Raw genomic sequence first — 19,569 nt, 5'->3', positions numbered from 1 at the left:
ACTACAGCATACTGTAGAAAAGTCTACAGTGAGTGTACTGCTATCCTCGTTAAGAAATAGCACATTACCTGCACCCTAGGAATTCCCCCTTGTGATCCTTCCTAATAACTAACCCCTCCCTTCTCCTCAAAGTTAATTTTTTTAAGTACATTCTAACACTTTATTGGAAATTGGTTGCATACATCAATGAAATCAGATCAAAGTAAAAGCATCATTTTCACACAATAATATCCTGATATCTGTGCTATGCTATCTTCTTACCTAATTTAATAAATCCCAAGATGTTCCTGATTTTGGTATCAAAGAGCTTGAGTGTCCAGAAATAGCTCTATACAAATAATAATCATAGCATCTAAAATAGCCATCATTGTTTTGCGTCGGTTCCAAAAGTCCTGGGAATATCTCTTAAAATATAAGTACCTTAGATCGGCTGCAGTGCTGGTGGGAGGGAGTGAAGGGGGTACACATGGAGCTAATTACAGCAGGAGCTGGGCAGAGGGAATAGGCTTCTCTAGGGTGAGGAACATAAGGGGATGGGGGCTGGAGATTGTGAAAGCTGGGCAGGGAACTCAGTCACCCTGCATTTTCCAACACTGCTTGAGTGTCAAAGCTAATAGAGACAGAGACTCCAGTGTGAAAAGATGCCCATTACCCCAACTCCCTTGGCATTGCCCAAAGATGGTAGAGCCCACTTCCAGATTATATAGGTGCAGAGAGTCCACAGAGAAGGTTCTAGGAAGTTCTGCCAACCACCCCTCCCCACCCCTTTCCCCCTCCTACCCCTCTCCCACCAGCTATCACCAGCTATACTCAGTTCCCTCCCAACTGAGAAAACATGAGGGAGTAGCACTTGACAGAAAATAACTTTGGGCGGGCGCGGTGCCTCATGCCTGTAATCTCAGCACTTTGGGAGGCCGAGTGGGGCGGATCACGAGGTCAGGAGATCCAGACCATCCTGGCTAACACGGTGAAACCCCGACTCTACTAAAAATACAAAAATTAGATGAGGATGGTGGTGTGTGCCTGTAATCCCAGCTGCTCGGGAGGCTGAGGCAGGAGAATTGCTTGAATCTGGGAGGCGGAGGTTGCGGTGAGCCGAGATTGCGCCACTGCCCACCAGCCAGGGCGACAGAGCAGGACTCCGTCTCAAAAAAAAAAAAAAAATAAAAAGATAAATAAATAAAATAACTTTGCGCCAATGTGCTGCTGCTAGCCCCTTGGAATCATGTCAGGGTGCCCTTTGCTTGGTTTGACCTGACAGGCACTGGGAAAGTCTGTTCTGCCCCCAGTGTCCCCCTCACCACCTTTAAGGCATCATCAGCAATTAGGTTCCCTGGTTCTTCAAAGCTTCTTAGCACCCAGCATAACACCTGTATATCTGTGGCAGCTTTACTGCTCACAAACAGCTTTCACTTTCACTACGTCATGTGGCTCTCACAACCCTCCGAGGTAGGAAGGGCAGGGATCATCTGCATTTGAAAGACACGGAACCTGGAACTCATAGAGTTAGGTCTCTCGACCAAATTCACACAGCTGGCCAGCGGCAGAATCAAAACCAGAACTCAAGTCCACACTCCACCGTCCTTCCCACTGCTTTTCTGAGCACAGGGAAGAGGCTGGCGGAGGGGACTCCTGTACTCATCCCTCACCTGGCCCTCTTGGGAGGCTCGCGGACAGCCCCACTGAGGACCCGATGGGTCTGCGTGCGGTAGATGATGACTGCAGTGCCTGGGCACAGCAACGAGGAGGACATGATGACAATGATGGCCCGGATGCTGAGGACAGCGACCAGACATCCAGGGTGTGCTTGAGAAGCACGACTTCCATAGGGCCTTGGCTGGCTGCATCCATGTTGCTTCACCCCCAGATTGCAGATCGCGAAGGGTCTGCGGAAAGTTCTGAGGCAAGGATGGCTCTGCGCTTCTCAGGGTTCCCAGGACCCCACGGGATTCGGCAGCGGGACGCGACCCCCAGGTCTGGAATCTCAGCCCCAGCCAGCACGCAGAACGTGTTTCGGCTCCTCTAAGCCCCCTTAATTGGTTTTTAACAACTTTACCTTCTTTTGGACTTTATATAAATCATATATAAATGCAGTGTGTAGTTTTTTGTTTGTCTCTGGTGTCTTTTCCTCAACATATGTTTGTGAGATTAAATCATGTTATGTATGTAGCTGCACTTTTGTTATTTTTATTACTGTATCTATCTTTTCTATTACCATTGTAAATTTGGGTTATTCTCAATTTTAGGGTATTACTAATAATCTTGCTACAGTTTTGTACATGCCTTTTGATGTATGTGTATATGTATTTCTACTGGATGGATATCTGAGAATAGAACTGCTCATAGGATACATATGTTATACTTTAATATAATAGATAACACCAAAGAGATTTCCCAAAGTAGCTGGACAAATTTACACTCCTTGTAGCAATGTATGAAAGTTCTGGTTGATCCATATTCTTCACAACACTTGATATTGTCAATATTATTAATTTTAGCAATTCTGTTGGGTGTATGGTGTTATTCCATTGTGATTTTACTTTGCATTTCCCTGTTGTCATTGAGCAGCCCTTTTTCAAATGCATTTCGGCCATTTGGGTATCCTGTCTCGTGAAAGGTCTGTTCAAGTCTTTTGTCCATTTTTAACAAATTGGGTTATCTGTTTTTTTCTTTAATTTATAGGAGTCATTTAGGTATTCTGGACATGAATTCTTTGTCTGATACAGGTATTATAAATACATTCTCCCAGTTTATGGTTTGCCTTTTTACCATCTTAATAGTATCTTTTTTTTTTTTTTTTCCGAGGCAGAGTCTCACTCTGTTGCCCAGGCTGGAGTGCAGTGAGGTGATCTTGGCTAACTGCAGCCTCCACCTGCCAGGTTCAAGCAATTTTCCTGCCTCAGCCGGTGAGTACCTGGAACTACAGGCACGCGCCACCTCACCTGGCTAATTTGTATTTTTAGTAGAGATGGGGTCTCACCATGTTGGCCAGGCTGGTCTTGAACTCCTGGACTCAAGCAATCTGCCTGCCTCGGCCTCCTAAGGAGCTGGGATTACAGGCGTGAGCCACCATGCCCAGCCTCTCAATGGTATCTTTTGATGTACAGAAATCCCAAATTTTAATAAAGTCAAATTTATCAAGTTTCTCCACATGCACAACTTTGTTTTTTTTAGAGATAGGGTCTAGTTCTGTCCCAGGCTAGAGTATGGTGGTGTGATCATAGCTCACTGCAGCCTTGAACTCTGGGCTCAAGCGATCTTCCCATCTCACCCTCCCCAGTAGCTGGGACTACAGGTGCATGCCCTACCATGCCCAGCTAATGTAGTATCATTTTGGTCATATATCCATGAATCTATTTCTGGACTCTCCCTTCTGTTCCATTAGACAATTTGCTATCCTTATGCCAATGCCATCCTCTCTTAATGCTAAGTCTTGATATTTGATAGAATAAGTTTTCTCATCTTGTTCTTCAAGAGTGTTTTGGCTATTTCTGTTTTATTTGTCTTCTACATAATTTTAGAATTGGCTTGTTAATTTCCATATTTAAAAAAGCTGCTGGGATTTTGAATTGAAATTTCACTGGATATATAGATCAATTTAGGAAGACCTAACAACTTTACAATTTTGAATCTTCCAGTCCTTGAACATGGTACATCCCTCTATTTATTTAGATCTTTATATCCTTTCAGTAATGTTTCTCTGTGAAGGTTTTTATGATAATTTCTTAACTTAGGGTTCCTACATAGTTACATGTGGGGCAGGTTTGAAGTTTCAGTTTGATAAGATGATATATTTTCTTCTAAGAGTGGTCCCAGGTTATGGCAAACTTATTCATAGCTATCCTGGGCTAGTAGCCTGTATGTGTTTGATTCCTTTTTCTTTTCCTGTTTGGTGTTGTTGTTGTTGTTTTTGAGATGGAGTTTCACTCTTGTTGTCCAGGCTGGAGTACAATGGCACAATCTTGGCTCACTGCAACCTCTGCCTCCCAGTTCAAGCGAGTCTCCTGCCTCAGCCTCCTGAGGAGCTGGGATTACAGGCACCTGCCACCAGGCCCAGCTAATTTTTTGTAATTTTAGTAGAGACAGAGTTTCACTATGTTGGCCAGGCTGGTCTCCTGACCTCAGGTGATCCATCCGCCTCGGCCTCCCAAAGTGCTGGGATTATAGGCATGAGCCACCGCATCTGGCCCTGATTCCTTTTTCACTGATAGCCATTTTAAGCTCCTAGCTTCTTGCAGAAGCTGTTCATAGTGCTTACCTCTAAAATGAGACTGAAGCAAAGGGTAGGTGGAAAAAGGAGCCCTTCATAGAGTCTTTTATAGTTATTTGTATAGTTGGATTTGTTATTTGATGACAATTAATACAACTTAAATTACCTGTAAAATTTAATAGCCAACCATTTCCCCTCCGCCAGCTTCAGCTCCCAAACTTTGGCAACCTTCTCGGTCTTCTCCTTTCTTCACCAGCTCATCACCTGTGCTCCAGCACCTAGCTTTCTTTGATTTGTCTTTGTTCCTTGAGAGTGCTGTTCTTCTTTTCACCTGAGGGCCTTTGCATTTCTTGTACTCTAGGTCTGTAATGTTCTTCACATTTTTGCCTAATTAGCTTTAACTCATCCTTCCGTGGCTCTCAATTTCTACAACACATCCTCAGAGCAGCCTTCCGTGAATTTCAGACAGGGTCATGTCCCCTGGTATGCGCTCTTCTAATATCTTATATTTCTCTCTTGCACCATTTACCACACTTTTAATTAAATAATTAATTTTGAAAGTAGTTGTATAATTCCAGATGTGAGCTTCATGTTTGATCAGGCAGTATGACTGTCTCTTTTGCTGATTAATTCCAGGACCCAGCAGAGTACCTCATACATCATAGGCCTTTGAGAAACATTTATTGAAGGAATCAGCAAGTAAAGGAATAGGATTTTTTAAAGTATACATCATACATTTATTACCAACAACCCCCTCAACTCCAAAATCAGGCACAAGGATTGAAAATAAAAAATTCATTGCACTGCTTAATAAAGCATTACTAGTAACTTTCATTAAAAATGGACAAACCTTGTTAAAAACTTATGAAGCCTTCAGATGATTTGGTTACAGATATTTGTAATATGTGCAGTTAAAACTATATGTTAACTGCTATAATGGAATACGATTTGAGGAAATGACTCAGCAAATGATTCTACAGACATCCTTGTGAGCGTTCATAATCTGAAACAAACAGCAAAATGAGGTCACCAAATGTACCAACAGGGGGAAAATAACTTTCTAATGAAGGCCTAAAGATATCTGTGAAAAATATTCTCTGAAGCGAGTTGGGAGATCTCATTCAAAATTATTGCAAGAGGGTCAAATGTAAGAATCTTGGGAAATCACATTTCAGAGAATATATAAAAATCTAAATATGCTTTCACATTTTCCAGATTTTGCTCAATCAAAATTCAGGACAGAAAGTCCTAATATGAGATCTTGGGTACCCCCATCTGCTCCTAATGAATAAGAAGTATGTTACCTTCCTTCCTTCCTTCCTTCCTCCCTCCCTCTCTCTCTCTCTCTCTTTCTTTCTTTCTTTCTTTCCCTCTCTGGCCCAGGCTACAATCTACTCGGCTTGCTGCTGCCCGCGCCGCGGACTGCCTGGGACTGCCGGCGCGCGCCGCCGCTGCCTGCCTTTTCTCCTTTGGATGCAGGCACGCGTTCGCCATCTTGGCCACGCTGGTCGCCAGCTCCTGACACCAAGTTCTCCCCGCCTCAGCCTCCCGAGGTACTGGGACTACAGACGGAGTCTCGCTCACCCAGTGCTCGGTGTTGCCCGGGCTGGAGTGCGGTGGCGTGGTCTGGCCTCGCGGCAGCCTCTACCCCCCGGCCGCCTGCCTTGGCCTACCAGGGTGCTGGGATTGCAGCCCCTGCCCGGCCGCCGCCCCATCTGGGAGGTGGGGAGCGCCTCTGCCCGGCCGCCCCGTCTGGGAAGTGAGGAGCGCCTCTGCCCGGCCACCCACCGTCTGGGAAGTGAGGAGCGCCCCTGCCCGGCCGCCCCGTCTGGGAAGTGAGGAGCGCCTCTGCCCGGCCACCCACCGTCTGGGAAGTGAGGAGCGCCTCTGCCCGGCCACCCACCGTCTGGGAAGTGAGGAGCGCCTCTGCCTGGCCACCCACCGTCTGGGAAGTGAGGAGCGCCTCTGCCCGGCCGCCCCGTCTGGTAAGTGAGGAGCGCCTCTGCCCGGCCACCCATCGTCTGGGAAGTGAGGAGCGCCTCTGCCCGGCCTCCCATCGCCTGGGAGGTGAGGAGCGCCTCTGCCCGGCCGCCCCGTCCGGGAGGAAGTGAGGAGCGCCTCTGCCCGGCCGCCCCGTCCGGGAAGAAGTGAGGAGCGCCTCTGCCCGGCCGCCCCGTCCGGGAAGAAGTGAGGAGCGCCTCTGCCCGGCCGCCCCGTCTGGGAAGTGAGGAGTGCCTCTGCCCGGCCGCCCCGTCTGGGAAGTGAGGAGTGCCTCTGCCCGGCCGCCCCGTCCGGGAAGAAGTGAGGAGCGCCTCTGCCCGGCCGCCCCGTCCGGGAGGTGAGGAGCGCCTCTGCCCGGCCACCCATCGTCTGGGAGGTGAGGAGCGCCTCTGCCCGGCCACCCATCATCTGGGAGGTGAGGAGCGCCTCTGCCCGGCCGCCCATCGTCTGGGAAGTGAGGAGCGCCTCTGCCCGGCCGCCCATCGTCTGGGAAGTGGGGAGCGCCTCTGCCCGACCACCCATCGTCTGGGAAGTGAGGAGCGCCTCTGCCCGGCCACCTACCGTCTGGGAAGTGAGGAGCGTCTCTGCCCGGCCACCCACCGTCTGGGAAGTGAGGAGCGCCTCTGCCCGGCCACCCACCGTCTGGGAAGTGAGGAGCGCCTCTGCCCGGCCGCCCCGTCTGGGAAGTGAGGAGCGCCTCTGCCCGGCCTCCCATCGTCTGGGAAGTGAGGAGCGCCTCTGCCCGGCCACCCTGTCTGGGAAGTGAGGAGCGCCTCTGCCCGGCCGCCCCGTCTGGGAAGTGAGGAGCGCCTCTGCCCGGCCACCCATCGTCTGGGAAGTGAGGAGTGCCTCTGCCCGGCCTCCCATCGCCTGGGAGGTGAGGAGCGCCTCTGCCCGGCTGCCCCATCTGGGAAGTGAGGAGTGCCTCTGCCCGGCCACCCATCATCTGGGAGGTGAGGAGCGCCTCTGCCCGGCCGCCCATCGTCTGGGAAGTGAGGAGCGCCTCTGCCCGGCCACCCATCATCTGGGAGGTGAGGAGCGCCTCTGCCCGGCCGCCCATCGTCTGGGAAGTGAGGAGCGCCTCTGCCCGGCCACCCATCGTCTGGGAAGTGGGGAGCGCCTCTGCCCGGCCACCTATCGTCTGGGAAGAAGTGAGGAGCGTCTCTGCCTGGCCGCCCCGTCTGGGAAGTGAGGAGCCCCTCTGCCCGGCCGCCCCGTGTCTGGGTAGAAGTGAGGAGCTCCTCTGCCTGGCCGCTCCGTCTGGGAGGTCTACCACGGAGGCCAGAAGCAATGTGGGGGCTGGAAGTGGTGGCTCACGCCTGTGGTCCCGGCACTCTGGGGGGCGAGGCGGGTTGATCACTTCGGGCTAGGAGTTCGAGACCAGTCTGGCCAACTTGGCGAAACATGAAGAATACAACAGACAAACCAACCAACCAACTCAATGACAACAAAACAGGTCTACCCTGGAGTCATACTCTAATTTTTTTCTATTTTCCTCCCTTTCTGATCCTTTATCCCACTTTCTTTTTCTTCCTCTTCCTTCTCCCTCTTCTTTGTCAAATAGAGGATTGAGTTATTATCACTGATCCATATAAAGTCCCTCTCTCATTTATTTTAACTCCCACCCCCATTTCTATTCCCCGACTTCCCATGTGCAACCTTCTTAATATGTTTGATACGCATCTTTTTGTTTGTATGTATTTTTAGAAAATGTTTATTGTTTTTGTATGCAAAAAAAATTAATAAAAAAAAAAAAGAAGTATGTTAAAGACCAAAATTATTGGCATAATAATCCATTACATATAAATCACATGTAGTGTAATTTTTATTTTTCTTATGAAAAAATCATGTTTAAAAATGGCAAAATTACACATAGGCTATTTTATATAGCTGTAAAAATGTATATCTGAACAGGTCTAACATGATGCTGCTATAGTCAGAATTCATTTTATGAGAACATGCAGGTAAAGTACTTTTTCTAATGTATATAAAGATACCTAATTAACAAGGCACATTGTACTAATGACTAGGAAAAGTAGCTTTTTCTCCCCCACCACCCTAAGAATTCTTGTCATGATTTCCCTTTGGCAGGAAAATTTTAAGAAGCAATTGGCAATTTAGGAGGTAACGTGGTATCTTTTGGTAAAATCTTGAATTGTTGAGCTCTTGGGACTGATCTCTCTTTGGGAGTGTCTTTTCTTTGCATGGGGCTCCTAGAGATGTGTGCAGATTTGCTTATTAAGTGTTTAGTGTGTATTAGATCACACATGAGTGTGTTCTGACCAGCTCAGCCTAGCCACAGTAAGCAGCTTTGTGGCTAGCAAAAGAGAAAGAGCAGTTGATTTGTACCCAGCTGCTGTCACCTTGGTGATGTAACAGATAGCAAGCAGGCAGATGTTGGTTTGTTGCCTTTGTCCTCTTTCCTCCTAAAACAGTATTGGCTTTCCCATTTGAACACAGCTGTGAGTTTCTTGTGTGTTGTTATTTGTTTTTTGGTGCGAATTGTCATCTTTGATTTTTTTTTAACCCCCACACTCCCCCAGACAAGTCAAAACCTCCAGGTGAATGAGTTTTTGGGGAGAATCTTAAGTATAGTTTCTGATTCCCCTAAACCTCTTCGTGGAACCTTAGGGGTCGTAGGCTCCTGGATTGGGAAATTTGAATTCTTTTTCTGTTTCTGTTTTGTGCAGTGCAGGCAATGTGGTTCTGTAGTCACCTATACTTGGAGTGAGTTCTGAGGATACCATCTGTAAAACGTCTCCTCTAGAATCCCCACTGCCTGAAGTCTGTAAAGGCCCTCTGCCCACGAACAAAGGAGGGACTTAATAACCCACTAAGGATTTTGGTAGGAAAAGGTACTTATTTCCCAAGATGAGTGCTGCCTAGGAGACTCTTCTGCTATCCCCAGGAGTCCCTTCCTCTATGCTCATTTCTAGGCTCCTATCATCCAACATCTTCAACTTCAGATGCAAGCTGGTCTCTTACTGCCTCCCTGGAGTTTTGTTGTTGGACAATTTCCTGTCCATGGATTCTCATGAGATTATGCTGAAATTTCATTCCCAATGTCATCGGGAGTGAAACTAACCAAAATTGAACTCTAGAGAATGTGCTTTAATATATAAGAACACAGCTAAGTAACTGCTGTGTTGATCAGAGGAGGAAATCATTCACTATAAAATGCTGTAGGACAGACAACAACTCATTTTTAAGCAAGTTCATAACAGGAATTGCCTAAACAGAATTAAACTTTTATGGATTTTTTTAAAAAGAACTATTTATTCATCAGACTTAAGAGAAACATTTCATTTCACTTAACTAATAGGGCAGAAATTTTTGATGTCTCGATTACACAGGAAATGTGTTATACACATGTTCATTAGAGTGTAATGGATGACTTCAGTTGTAAAAAAAGTTCGGCCATGTTGAGACTCTTGCTCAATGATCCCTGGTGAAATCTCCTTCTTGCTACTCACTGTGTAATCAGATGTTACATCTATCGACCCAATTCTTTTGAATGGTTTCTAAAAAGGAGAGGCCATTAGTTCAAATGTGCCATTTTCGCCTGTCAAAAGGCAATTTGCAAATGAACATTACATTCTAGGAAGCAGAGCTCTTCCATTCTCACAAAAAAGTGATGATAATTGGAATTTGCATATGTTTCTTTTTTGAGAGACAGACCACAGAGTTTGTTTATGACTATCTTTAGCACCAACGAGAAGCTCATGATGAAACGGAGGGGAAAAGAGTTAAAATGTTTTAAAACTCACGGGAAATATGTTCCAAATGATCCAGGGGCTTTTAAAAGTCCATTTTAAAAACATGAGAATGGTGTAGCATGGGGTTGTTTTTTTGGTAGCAGGGAAGGGCATCACTTTGCCAACTGCACTTTCTGGCACTGGGATCAGCTGCTCATTATTTGTCTGAAGAATAACTGGGTGGGACCAAGGCTGCAGTCTTTAGCAGTGGAAAAGGTGATTCTTTGTGAAAAACTTAACTAGTTGGTAGAAAGATCAAACCAGGAATGCTGACTCCTTAGCAGCCTAACCCTAACCTCAACACTAACTTGGTTTTTAAACAAGGTAGTTTTTTTTGTTTTGTTTTGTTTCTGAGACAGAGTCCCCCTCTGTTGCCCATGCTGGAGTGCAGTGATGCGATCTTGGCTCACTGCAACCTCCACCTCCCAGGTTGAAGTGATTCTCCTGCCTTGGCAGGAGTAGCTGGGATTACAGGCACCTGCTGCTGCGCCCAGCTAATTTTTGTATTTTTAGTAGAGATGGGGTTTTGCCATGTTTGACAGGCTGATCTTGAACTCCTGGCCTCAAGTAATCCACCCACCTCAGTCTCCCAAAGTGCTAGAATTACAGGCATGAGTCACCTCAACCAGCCTAAACAAGATAGTTTTTATATGAATAATCTTAGATGACAGGTAAGTGTTCACAAGCATGTTTTCAAACATTCATATCAGCCCTTAAAGGGGTACCAAGCAGTCTTCACTCTCTTACTTCCTCTAAGTCTCACATCTGCACTTTAAGGTATCCCCATCAGTCAGAATAGGCCAGGTTATGCTGCTGCAACAAAAAAGCCCGCGACCATGTGGTGTTGGTTTAGGGATTGCTGGTGTATGAAAAGAAAACCATTACCTGAGGCAGGAAGAATGTTTTTTTTTTTCCCTGTGCCTTGGGGATAGACAATGTTTGAGGTGGTGGCTGCTGTGTCTGCTGAGCTCCTAGAGTGAGATGAGCAGCACACCCCAGCTGAACTGCAATGCAAATAAACTTAATTTTATAGCCAGTAATATTCAGTAGCATAACCTGACTTATCCTGACTACTACAATATTTAGTGTAATTTAACAGATAAACAGACAAATTCTCATAGAGGTTAAATAGCTATCCCAAGACTCTAGGCAAGGGCAGGGAAACCATGTACAGCTTCTCTCTAACACATCAGGCCGACTCTTCCTTTGTGTCTGGCAGAGCCATGAAAGATCCGTTTTTTCCATCAGCTACTGAATTCTCATTCTAATGAAGTCATTCTGATCCCATGTGCCTCTGGGAATGAACGTGGTCTTTTGCAGACAGAAACATAACTTGTTTTTTATTTGTTTGTTTAGCATTGCAGGTAGGATGACCAACCATCCTGGTTTGCTGAGGGATTTCCCAGGCATGGGAGCATCAGTGGTAAAATAAGGAAAGTCCCAGGCAAATTAGGTTGAGTTGGCCATCCTAATTGCTGAAGTGATTTCTCCTAGTAACACTTAGGAATTATGCAGCCTGGATTCCCACTGCACCTTGTAATTCTTTCCATTATAATATTTATCACATTGTGTTTTAAATGATTCAGACTGTTCAGTGTCTATCTGTACACAAAGCCCTGAACTCCTGAGACCAAGAACTATTTCTTTTCCATTTTGTATTTCTAATACCTCGTATGGTGCCTGCCACTTCAAAAGAACACAATAAATATTTATTGAATGGATGAATGAATGCTATTTCTCCGTTGTTTTTCATTTCAAAAACTGGTGTGATGTAATTAGCTTTCTCCTTTGAGGATTAATTCTACTTAGATAATAATTTAACTATAAAGAAAGGTAGGAATCTTTCTTAGCTGCAGCTACAAGCTTGCATAAAGCTTTCAGTGTGACCCATAGTGTAAAATTATATAAACTCAGCACTGGATTTCAGCATAAACCGATTCCTTTTAGACTGACTGAATAATTGAATCTCCTTGTTTGGCATTTGTTTAAAGAGAGAAGGTCATGGGACAAATGGTGGATATTTGAGGCTATGGAAACATATGTTATAAATTTGGTTTAGCTGTTTCTGGTAACTGGCATTATTGTGACTGAAGACCCAGGCTTCCCCAGTCTGCCCTCCACCCTCGGGAATGCATAACTAGATGCTTTTCAAAAACCAGAGGCAGAAAGAAAATCGCCATGGGCATGCCTCACTGATGGACTGCATTCATGCCCAGTTAAGGAAAGCAAGCAGAGGACTGAGAGACTTGCTCCAGAGAGTCAGACCCAGGGCTCATCCAGTTGAATCTTTTCTTAACAGGCCTAAGAGGTGTGCTGAGAAAGAGCTTGGTGGTTCTTGACTCTACTTGCAGACTAACTCCTCAGACATCTTTGCTAATCACCCAGAGAGGCTCTCTCATAAGTGACTAAGCTTTTCTGAGAAGTGACTTGAATTCTATGAAGAGGCCCTCTGGATTGGTGGGAAAATCATGGAACCTGTTTTAAGGGGACTTAAAAAATCCCCATCCTCAGTTTCCTCATCTGCAAAATGGGTTTCATTTTACTTACCTTTCTTACTTCACAAGATAGTTTGTGAAGGTCGAAGGAGATTACATCAGTGAAAACAGTTTGAAGATTGTAAAATGCAGAAAGAATATAAGATAATATATATTTTCTGCCTCTATTAATTCACCTGATTCTTTCCCCATCCTATAACAAAACTTTCCTTAGCTTGCCTTCTGCTTTAGAACTTCCTTTTATTTATCCCAATATTTTTCTCACCACAGAAAGAGAAAACATGTTTGCTGTGTGCTTTGTATGTGCACTGTCTTCATAACAAGCTTGTGATGCAGGTACATTATCAGAGTTTTACATACAGGTACTAGTTCGTGGTGGTTTGGTAGCTTGTCCGAGGTCATGCATGCAGCCAGACTCAATTGTGCCTATCTTATAGGCCATGCATTTTCCATCCACCACACAACCTTTCAAGTTTTAAAGGGTTCCTATCCATTTTTTTTTTTTTTGATCCTGGATTTGGTATAGAAGTTCACCTTGGACTTGATCACAGCATTTTGATTTTCTAGAGTTTGATCATATTCTTCATCTTCTGTCACTCCAGCCTGAAATGTCCTGCTCTTTATTCTGGCAGTCCTCTCCATTTTCTGAACCTTTATACTTGCTTTTATTTGGAACTTTCTTGAGATGTAAGAGCTAACGCTACATGTAGGAGTACAGATGAGGCACTCCAGCGTTGGGTACCAGGGTAGGATAATGTTTCCAGATGTATTTTCAATACTCAACATGATGCCCAGACATCATTTGTTCTTTTGACTGAAGCAAGGCAATTCCAGCGGAATGTGCTCTGGCATAGCCAGCAACCATGTGGCCAGCCCATTGGGAACATAATGTTTTGAGGTCTCTAAAATCCATTCATTTATTTATTCAACGAATGCTTTAAAATACTTGTGCCAATCTCTATTCTAGTTGCTGTGGATAGGGTAAAATAAAACACCTCAAGTCCCTGCTTTCTTAGAGTGTATTGAGAAGTATGGAAAGACAGTCGATGAATACAAAAATGTATATGACAGGTGGCAAGGGATATGCAGAAAAATGAAACTGGGGAAAGGGAATAAAGGAGGAGTGGGCAGCGGACTTGCTCTTTTAAAATAAGATGGTTAGGTATATTCCTGATAAGGTGACATTTGGGCAGAAATTTGAACGAAGCAGAGGTCATCTCAGGGAAGAACAGCCCAGGCAGAGGACAGCAAGAGCAAAGGTCTTGGGGAAGCTACTTGCCATGTTTAAGATTATGCCAGTGTACTTGGATCAAAGTGAGAGTGGAAGGGATTGGGGGAGATGAGGTAAGAGATAAGGCAAAAGCATCATGATCAAAGAGAGACAGATGATGTATAGTCTTGTAAATTGTGGCTAGGACTTTGAGTTTTATCCTGTGTGACATAGGAAGCCATTATAGTATTATGAGCAAAGAACTGGCCTGATCCAGCTGAATATTTTAAGAACTTACTCAGACTTGGCTGGGCGTGGTGGCTCAAGCCTGTAATCCCAGCACTTTGGGAGGCCGAGGCGGGCGGATCACGAGGTCAGGAGATCGAGACCATCCTGGCTAACACGGTGAAACCCCGTCTCTACTAAAAATACAAAAAATTAGCCGGGTGTGTTGGCGGGCACCTGTAGTCCCAGCTACTCAGGAGGCTGAGGCAGGAGAATGGCGTGAACCCGGGAGGTGGAGCTTGCAGTGAGCCGAGATCGCGCCACTGCACTCCAGCCTGGGGGACAGAGAAAGACTCCGTCTCGGAAAAAAAAAAAAAAAAAAGAACTTACTCCGACTGCTTTGTGGTGAGAGGCATGGTGGAGGCAGGGAGGCCAGTTAGACAGCTGTTGTAATAATCCAGGTGAGAGATGATGGTGGCCTGGATCAGGACGATGGTGGAGGTAAGGGCAAAATGTGGTTGGATCCTGGATATAGACTGGATAAGAGAGAAAGAGAAAAGCCAGTGATAACTCCCAGTTTTCAGCCTGAGAAATTGGATACACTGGGTGAACAGAGTTACCTTTTATTCAGATGAGGTATACTGTGGGAGGCACATGTTTTGTGTATATGCGTGTGTGTGTATGTTTGTGTGTGGGGGTAGGGAATCAGGAGTTCTATTTTATATATTTTAAGTTTATGTCCAAGTAGGAAAATCAAATAGGCAGCTAGATATGAGTATGAAGTGTTCAGGGTAGAGGTCAGGGTTGGAGTTACACATTTGAGATCTTTTAAGTCTTGGGGTGAAATGAGATCACCTAGATAAATAGAGAAGTAGATAAAAAAGCGATCACAGGATTGAATCTTGGAGCACTACAACCTACCATTTAGAACTTGAGGAATTAGATGGAACCAGTAAAGAAGTGTAGTTTCTTAGAAAGCTGTTTTGGTGGTTGTGTGGCGGCAGCTACCATAAATACTGATGTATATATTGGAGAACTGCTTCCAAAGTGGAACAGGATCATTGTGAAAAAGCACAAATAAAAAAAGAGAAGCTTATCCAACCCACGGCTGGCACATGCGGCCCAGGACAGCTTTGAATGCGGCCCAGCGCAAGTTCATAAATTTTCTGAAAACATTATGAGATTTTTTTTGTGCAATTGTTTTCTTTTGTAGCTCATCAGCTATCGTCATTTTCTTATCATTGAAAAATCTGGGCCAGGTGCAGTGGCTCAGGCCTATAATCCCAGCACTTTGGGAGGCCAGAGCTAGAGGATCGCTTGAGCCCGGGAGTTCAAGACCAGTCTCGTCTCTATTATTAAAAAAAAAAAGAAAAAAAATCTGCAGAAGATAGGCCAGTTACTCCCAGAAGAGAAAATTAGGTTGAATTAGTTTAGGTTAGGGAAATTTGCTTAGCTGACTAGAAAGCAAAGGGATTATATATTCCTGGGAATATAAGCAAGGAATAAAAACAAAGTTCCACAACTCTTAATACCACAGATATGCAAGTTATAAGTACATGCATTTATAAATTCACAAATCAGACTTATATCAGGATATGCATATTAACAGAATCATCTACACAATGCATGTAAATACAGTTTGGCCTTCAGAATACTTTTTTTTTCAGTGGCAATTGGTATTAAGTTTCCTAAGTCACACAAAGAGAGATTATTTAACTCGGTGGGATGTGGTGGCTCACACCTGTAATCCCAGCACTTTGGGAGGTCAAGGTGGGCGGATCACTTGACACCAGAGTCCGAGACCAGCCTGGCCAACATGGCAAAACTCCGTCTCTAAAAAATATACAACAACAACAAAAAATTAGCCGGGTGTGATGGTGTGCATCCATAGTCCCAGCTACTTGGGAGGCTGAAGCATGTGAATCACTTGAACCTGGGAGGCAGAGATTGCAGTGAGTGCAGATAGTGTCACTGCAGTATACCTTGGGTGACAGACAGAGACTCTGTCTCAAAAAAAAAAAAAGAAAAGAAAAGAAAGATTATTTAACTCATGACTTATCTCAAGTGTGGGCCTAATTTTTCAATTTTTAATTTTTTAAAAATGCATCGCAAGCTGTTTTATTTCAGTGTATGGGAGTGTTTCACAGAGCAACATTTTTGTAAGCAAACCTTGAGAATATATTGTATGAGTGTCCAATCTTTTGGCTTCCCGGGGTCACATTGGAAGAAGAAGAATCGTCTTGGACCATACATAAAATACACGAACATTGACGATAGCTGATGAGCTACAAAAGAAAACAATTGCACAAAAAAATCTCATAATGTTTTCAGAAAATTTACGAACTTGCGCTGGGCCGCATTCAAAGCTGTCCTGGGCCGCATGTGCCAGCCGTGGGTTGGACAAGCTTATATTAGAGCATGTTTCTTTTTTCATTGGTACTTACTGGTACAAGACGAGATATCAAGCAATAAAAGGCAAATGTAAGCATAGTTTCTTTAAGATGCATCATAAGCTGTTTTCTTTCAAGAACGGAAGTGTTTGACAGAGAAACATCTTTGTAAGCAAATCTTGAGAACATGTTATTAGAACATGTTTTTATCTCCATTGGTTCGTATTACATCGCTTTACCTATGGAGCTATAAAAGGCAAATGTAAGTATGCTTCCTTTTTTTTTTTTGGAGAACTGAATCAAACCGATTTTATTCAACTTTTTTTTTTTTTTTTTTTTTTTTTTTTTTTTGAGACGGAGTCTTGCTCTGTCGCCCAGGCTGGAGTGCAGTGGCGCAGTCTCGGCTCACTGCAAGCTCCGCCTCCCGGGTTCACGCCATTCTCCTGCCTCAGCCTCTCCGAGTAGCTGGGACTACAGGCGCCCGCCACCGCGCCCGGCTTATTTTTTTTTTTTTATACATTTAGTAGAGACAGGGTTTCACCATGGTCTCGATCTCCTGACCTCGTGATCCGCCCGCCTCGGCCTCCCAAAGTGCTGGGATTACAAGCGTGAGCCACCGCGCCCGGCCTATTCAACTTTTTAGATGAGGAAAACAAATGATACAAAGTAAGTCATAAGAAATGCTTTCTTATACCACTATCTCAACCACTTTCTGTGTTTTAGAAAATGCTCACACAGCAAATACGAAAAGCTTCAACACACTCTTCCTTTGTAACTTGCTGCAATAAATGCAACATTAACAAACATACACATTTCTTCTGTATCAATCTTAAAAGTTGAATTACTAATTTTTATGATGTTATTCATAGATATTTTTATTCATATACTTTTAATGACATCATTGCCAATACATACATTATTTTCTTTAACTTTATTTTTACATTAAGCCAACATCTGTCATGCAGCTATCAAAAATCTTAGAGTAAATTACACAGGTTTGTAGTCCAATTTAGACTCTAGCTTGTTAGAATCAGCCACTTTTCTGACTGCTTTCCTGAAGTCTTCCTGTACTACAAAATCATGATCAGCACGAATTGCGAACATGCCTGCTGCAGTACAAACATTTCTCAGGTCTACTCCATTAAAGCCATCTGAAAGCTTCACAATTGCTTCCTAATCTCTCTCACCATGCTTTGTAATGGGACCTGCGTGGATTTTCAGTAGGTCTAATCTTGCTTGTTCATATGGCAAATCAATATGTATTTTTCTATCTAATCTTCCCGGATACAGCAAAGCAGGATCCAGTGTATCTGGTCTGTTTGTAGTCATGATCATCTTAACTCTGTGCGGAGTATCAAATCCATCCATTTGATTCAGTAACTCCATTAAAGTACTCTGAATCTCTCTGTCAGCTGAAGTACTCTCAGAAAACGGACAACCACCAATAGCATCTATTTCATCCATAAAAATGATGCATGGTTGATGGTCCCTGGGATAATTAAACATTTCTCTGATCAAACAAGCACTTTCACCAATGTACTTGTCTACAATAGAACTAGATACAACCTTTAAGAAACTGTAGTCCAGCTGGCTAGCAACAGCTCGTGCCAAGTGTGTTTTTCCCATACCTGGTGGTCCGTGTAACAAACAGCATTTTGGAGGCATTATTCCTACCCACTGAAATAAATGGGTTTGTAAGAGGTAATTCTATCACCTCTCTTAGTTCCCAGATCTGTTCTGATAGCCCTGTAATCTCAGAATAAGAAACATTCCAGGGGTCCTCATGAGACATGTTATAAACCAGTGGATCCACCTCTCTTGGCAAATATCTCATGATAGTTAGTGTAGTCATATCCAAAGCAACTCCTGTTCCTGGCTTCAGCTTACTTTTGTCAAGCTGTCGATGACAACCCACAACATATCTTGGTCCATTTGTATCTTTAACAATGAATTTTGCTTCAGTTAACTGTTTAAGCACTTCACCCACAATCTGCCCAACACTTTGTAGGGCCTTCAGATCATTTTCAGACTTTTCACACTGCTTGGTAAGTTCTTTTAATTGTTCCCTGAACTCGTTAAGACAGCCGTCGATCTCCTTGTGCTCAAGCAGCTTCTTGTGGTAGTCCTGAAGCACCTTACCTCTAGGGTCTGCCATGATGAGAAGCTGCTTCCTTTTTTTAATGATAGATTTAGTGCATATAAGTGCAGCGTTTTTACATGGATATATTGTGTCGTAGTGAAGTCTCGGTTTTTAGTGTAGCCATCATCTAAATAGTGTAAATTGTACCCATTAAGTAATTTCTCATCCCTCACCCCTCTCCCACCCCAATTTTCAATTTTCAATCATGTTCTTAAGAGTTTTTTCAATTGCAATTCTTGTCTGTGCAACTAACTCATCTGATAGATAGACAATCAAAGCAGTATGTGTAAGAAGAGTGAAATATTAACAGATTCTTAAAAAGCATAGTCTCCTTTTATCCTGTGGACCCTTGCACCCCCTCCCTTCCCCTAGTGCTGCATCCCAAATTTGGCCAGCTAGAGGTAGGTCTCCAGTTCCCAAGGGGAAGTAGAGTCAGAGAACAAAGATATTGTTCCCATTTAAGTTTGAAATGTCTTGATCTTCGCAGAAGACAGACTTAAAGAATAGGTCAGGCACGGTGGCTCACACCTGTAATCCCAGCACTTCGGGAGGCCCAGACAGGCAGATCACCTGAGGTCAGGAGTGGAAGACCAGCCTGGCCAACATGGTGAAACTCTGTCTCTATTAAAAATACAAAAAATTAGCCAGGTGTGGTGGCACAAGCCTGTAGTCCCAGCTACTTGGGAGGCTGAGGCATGAGAATCACTTGAACCTGGGAGGCGGAGGTTGCAGTGAACCGAGATCACACCACTGCACCAGCCTGGGCAACAGAGCAAGACTCTGTCTGAAAAAAAAACAACAAAAGAATAATAGCAGAGAGATAGAACTCCTGTGGACTGGGTCATTGGGGGAGAATTGGAGAGGCCGAGACGCTGATGGGGTGTTAGAAGGGACTCTCCCCTGCACGCCTACTTCATTTTCTGAAGATGTGAATGGGGCGAATGTCATTTCTCTAAACATCACATATACTCAAGCTGCATCCTCTAAGTTCTAGAAAAAGCTCATTGCCTTATCTGGCTTAGTTTCAGAGAAGCTCTATGACAAGTTTGTCACCAGCAGAACAACCAGGATGTCCAGTTGCCTATCGTGCTGGGGGCTTTGTGGAAGAAACAGTGGTTGGGAGCCCTGTCTATGGATCACTGT

The 19,569-nt window shown here is 44.4% G+C and overlaps 1 protein-coding gene and 1 pseudogene across 2 annotated transcripts in view; one reads left to right on the top strand and one right to left on the bottom strand.

The window, feature by feature from the left end:
* Positions 1-1,444: 1,444 nt before the first annotated feature.
* The window catches only part of LOC134732029 (uncharacterized), a 127,194-nt gene continuing 109,069 nt past the window's right edge, over positions 1,445-19,569 (top strand). For both annotated transcript variants that reach the window (XM_063614230.1, XM_063614229.1), the window contains exon 1: positions 1,445-2,906. In XM_063614230.1, coding sequence (XP_063470300.1) covers positions 2,705-2,906 — 202 coding nt within the window. In that variant the 5' untranslated portion in view covers positions 1,445-2,704. The remainder of the gene's footprint in view (positions 2,907-19,569) is intronic.
* On the bottom strand, positions 17,274-18,447 carry LOC129461141 (26S proteasome regulatory subunit 10B-like; annotated as a pseudogene).

This window comes from Symphalangus syndactylus, chromosome 13, assembly GCF_028878055.3.
Source record: "Symphalangus syndactylus isolate Jambi chromosome 13, NHGRI_mSymSyn1-v2.1_pri, whole genome shotgun sequence".
Classification (NCBI taxonomy): Eukaryota; Metazoa; Chordata; class Mammalia; order Primates; family Hylobatidae; genus Symphalangus; species Symphalangus syndactylus.
Note: the sequence above shows the minus strand (reverse complement) of the source record. Positions and strands in the feature narration are given on the sequence as shown.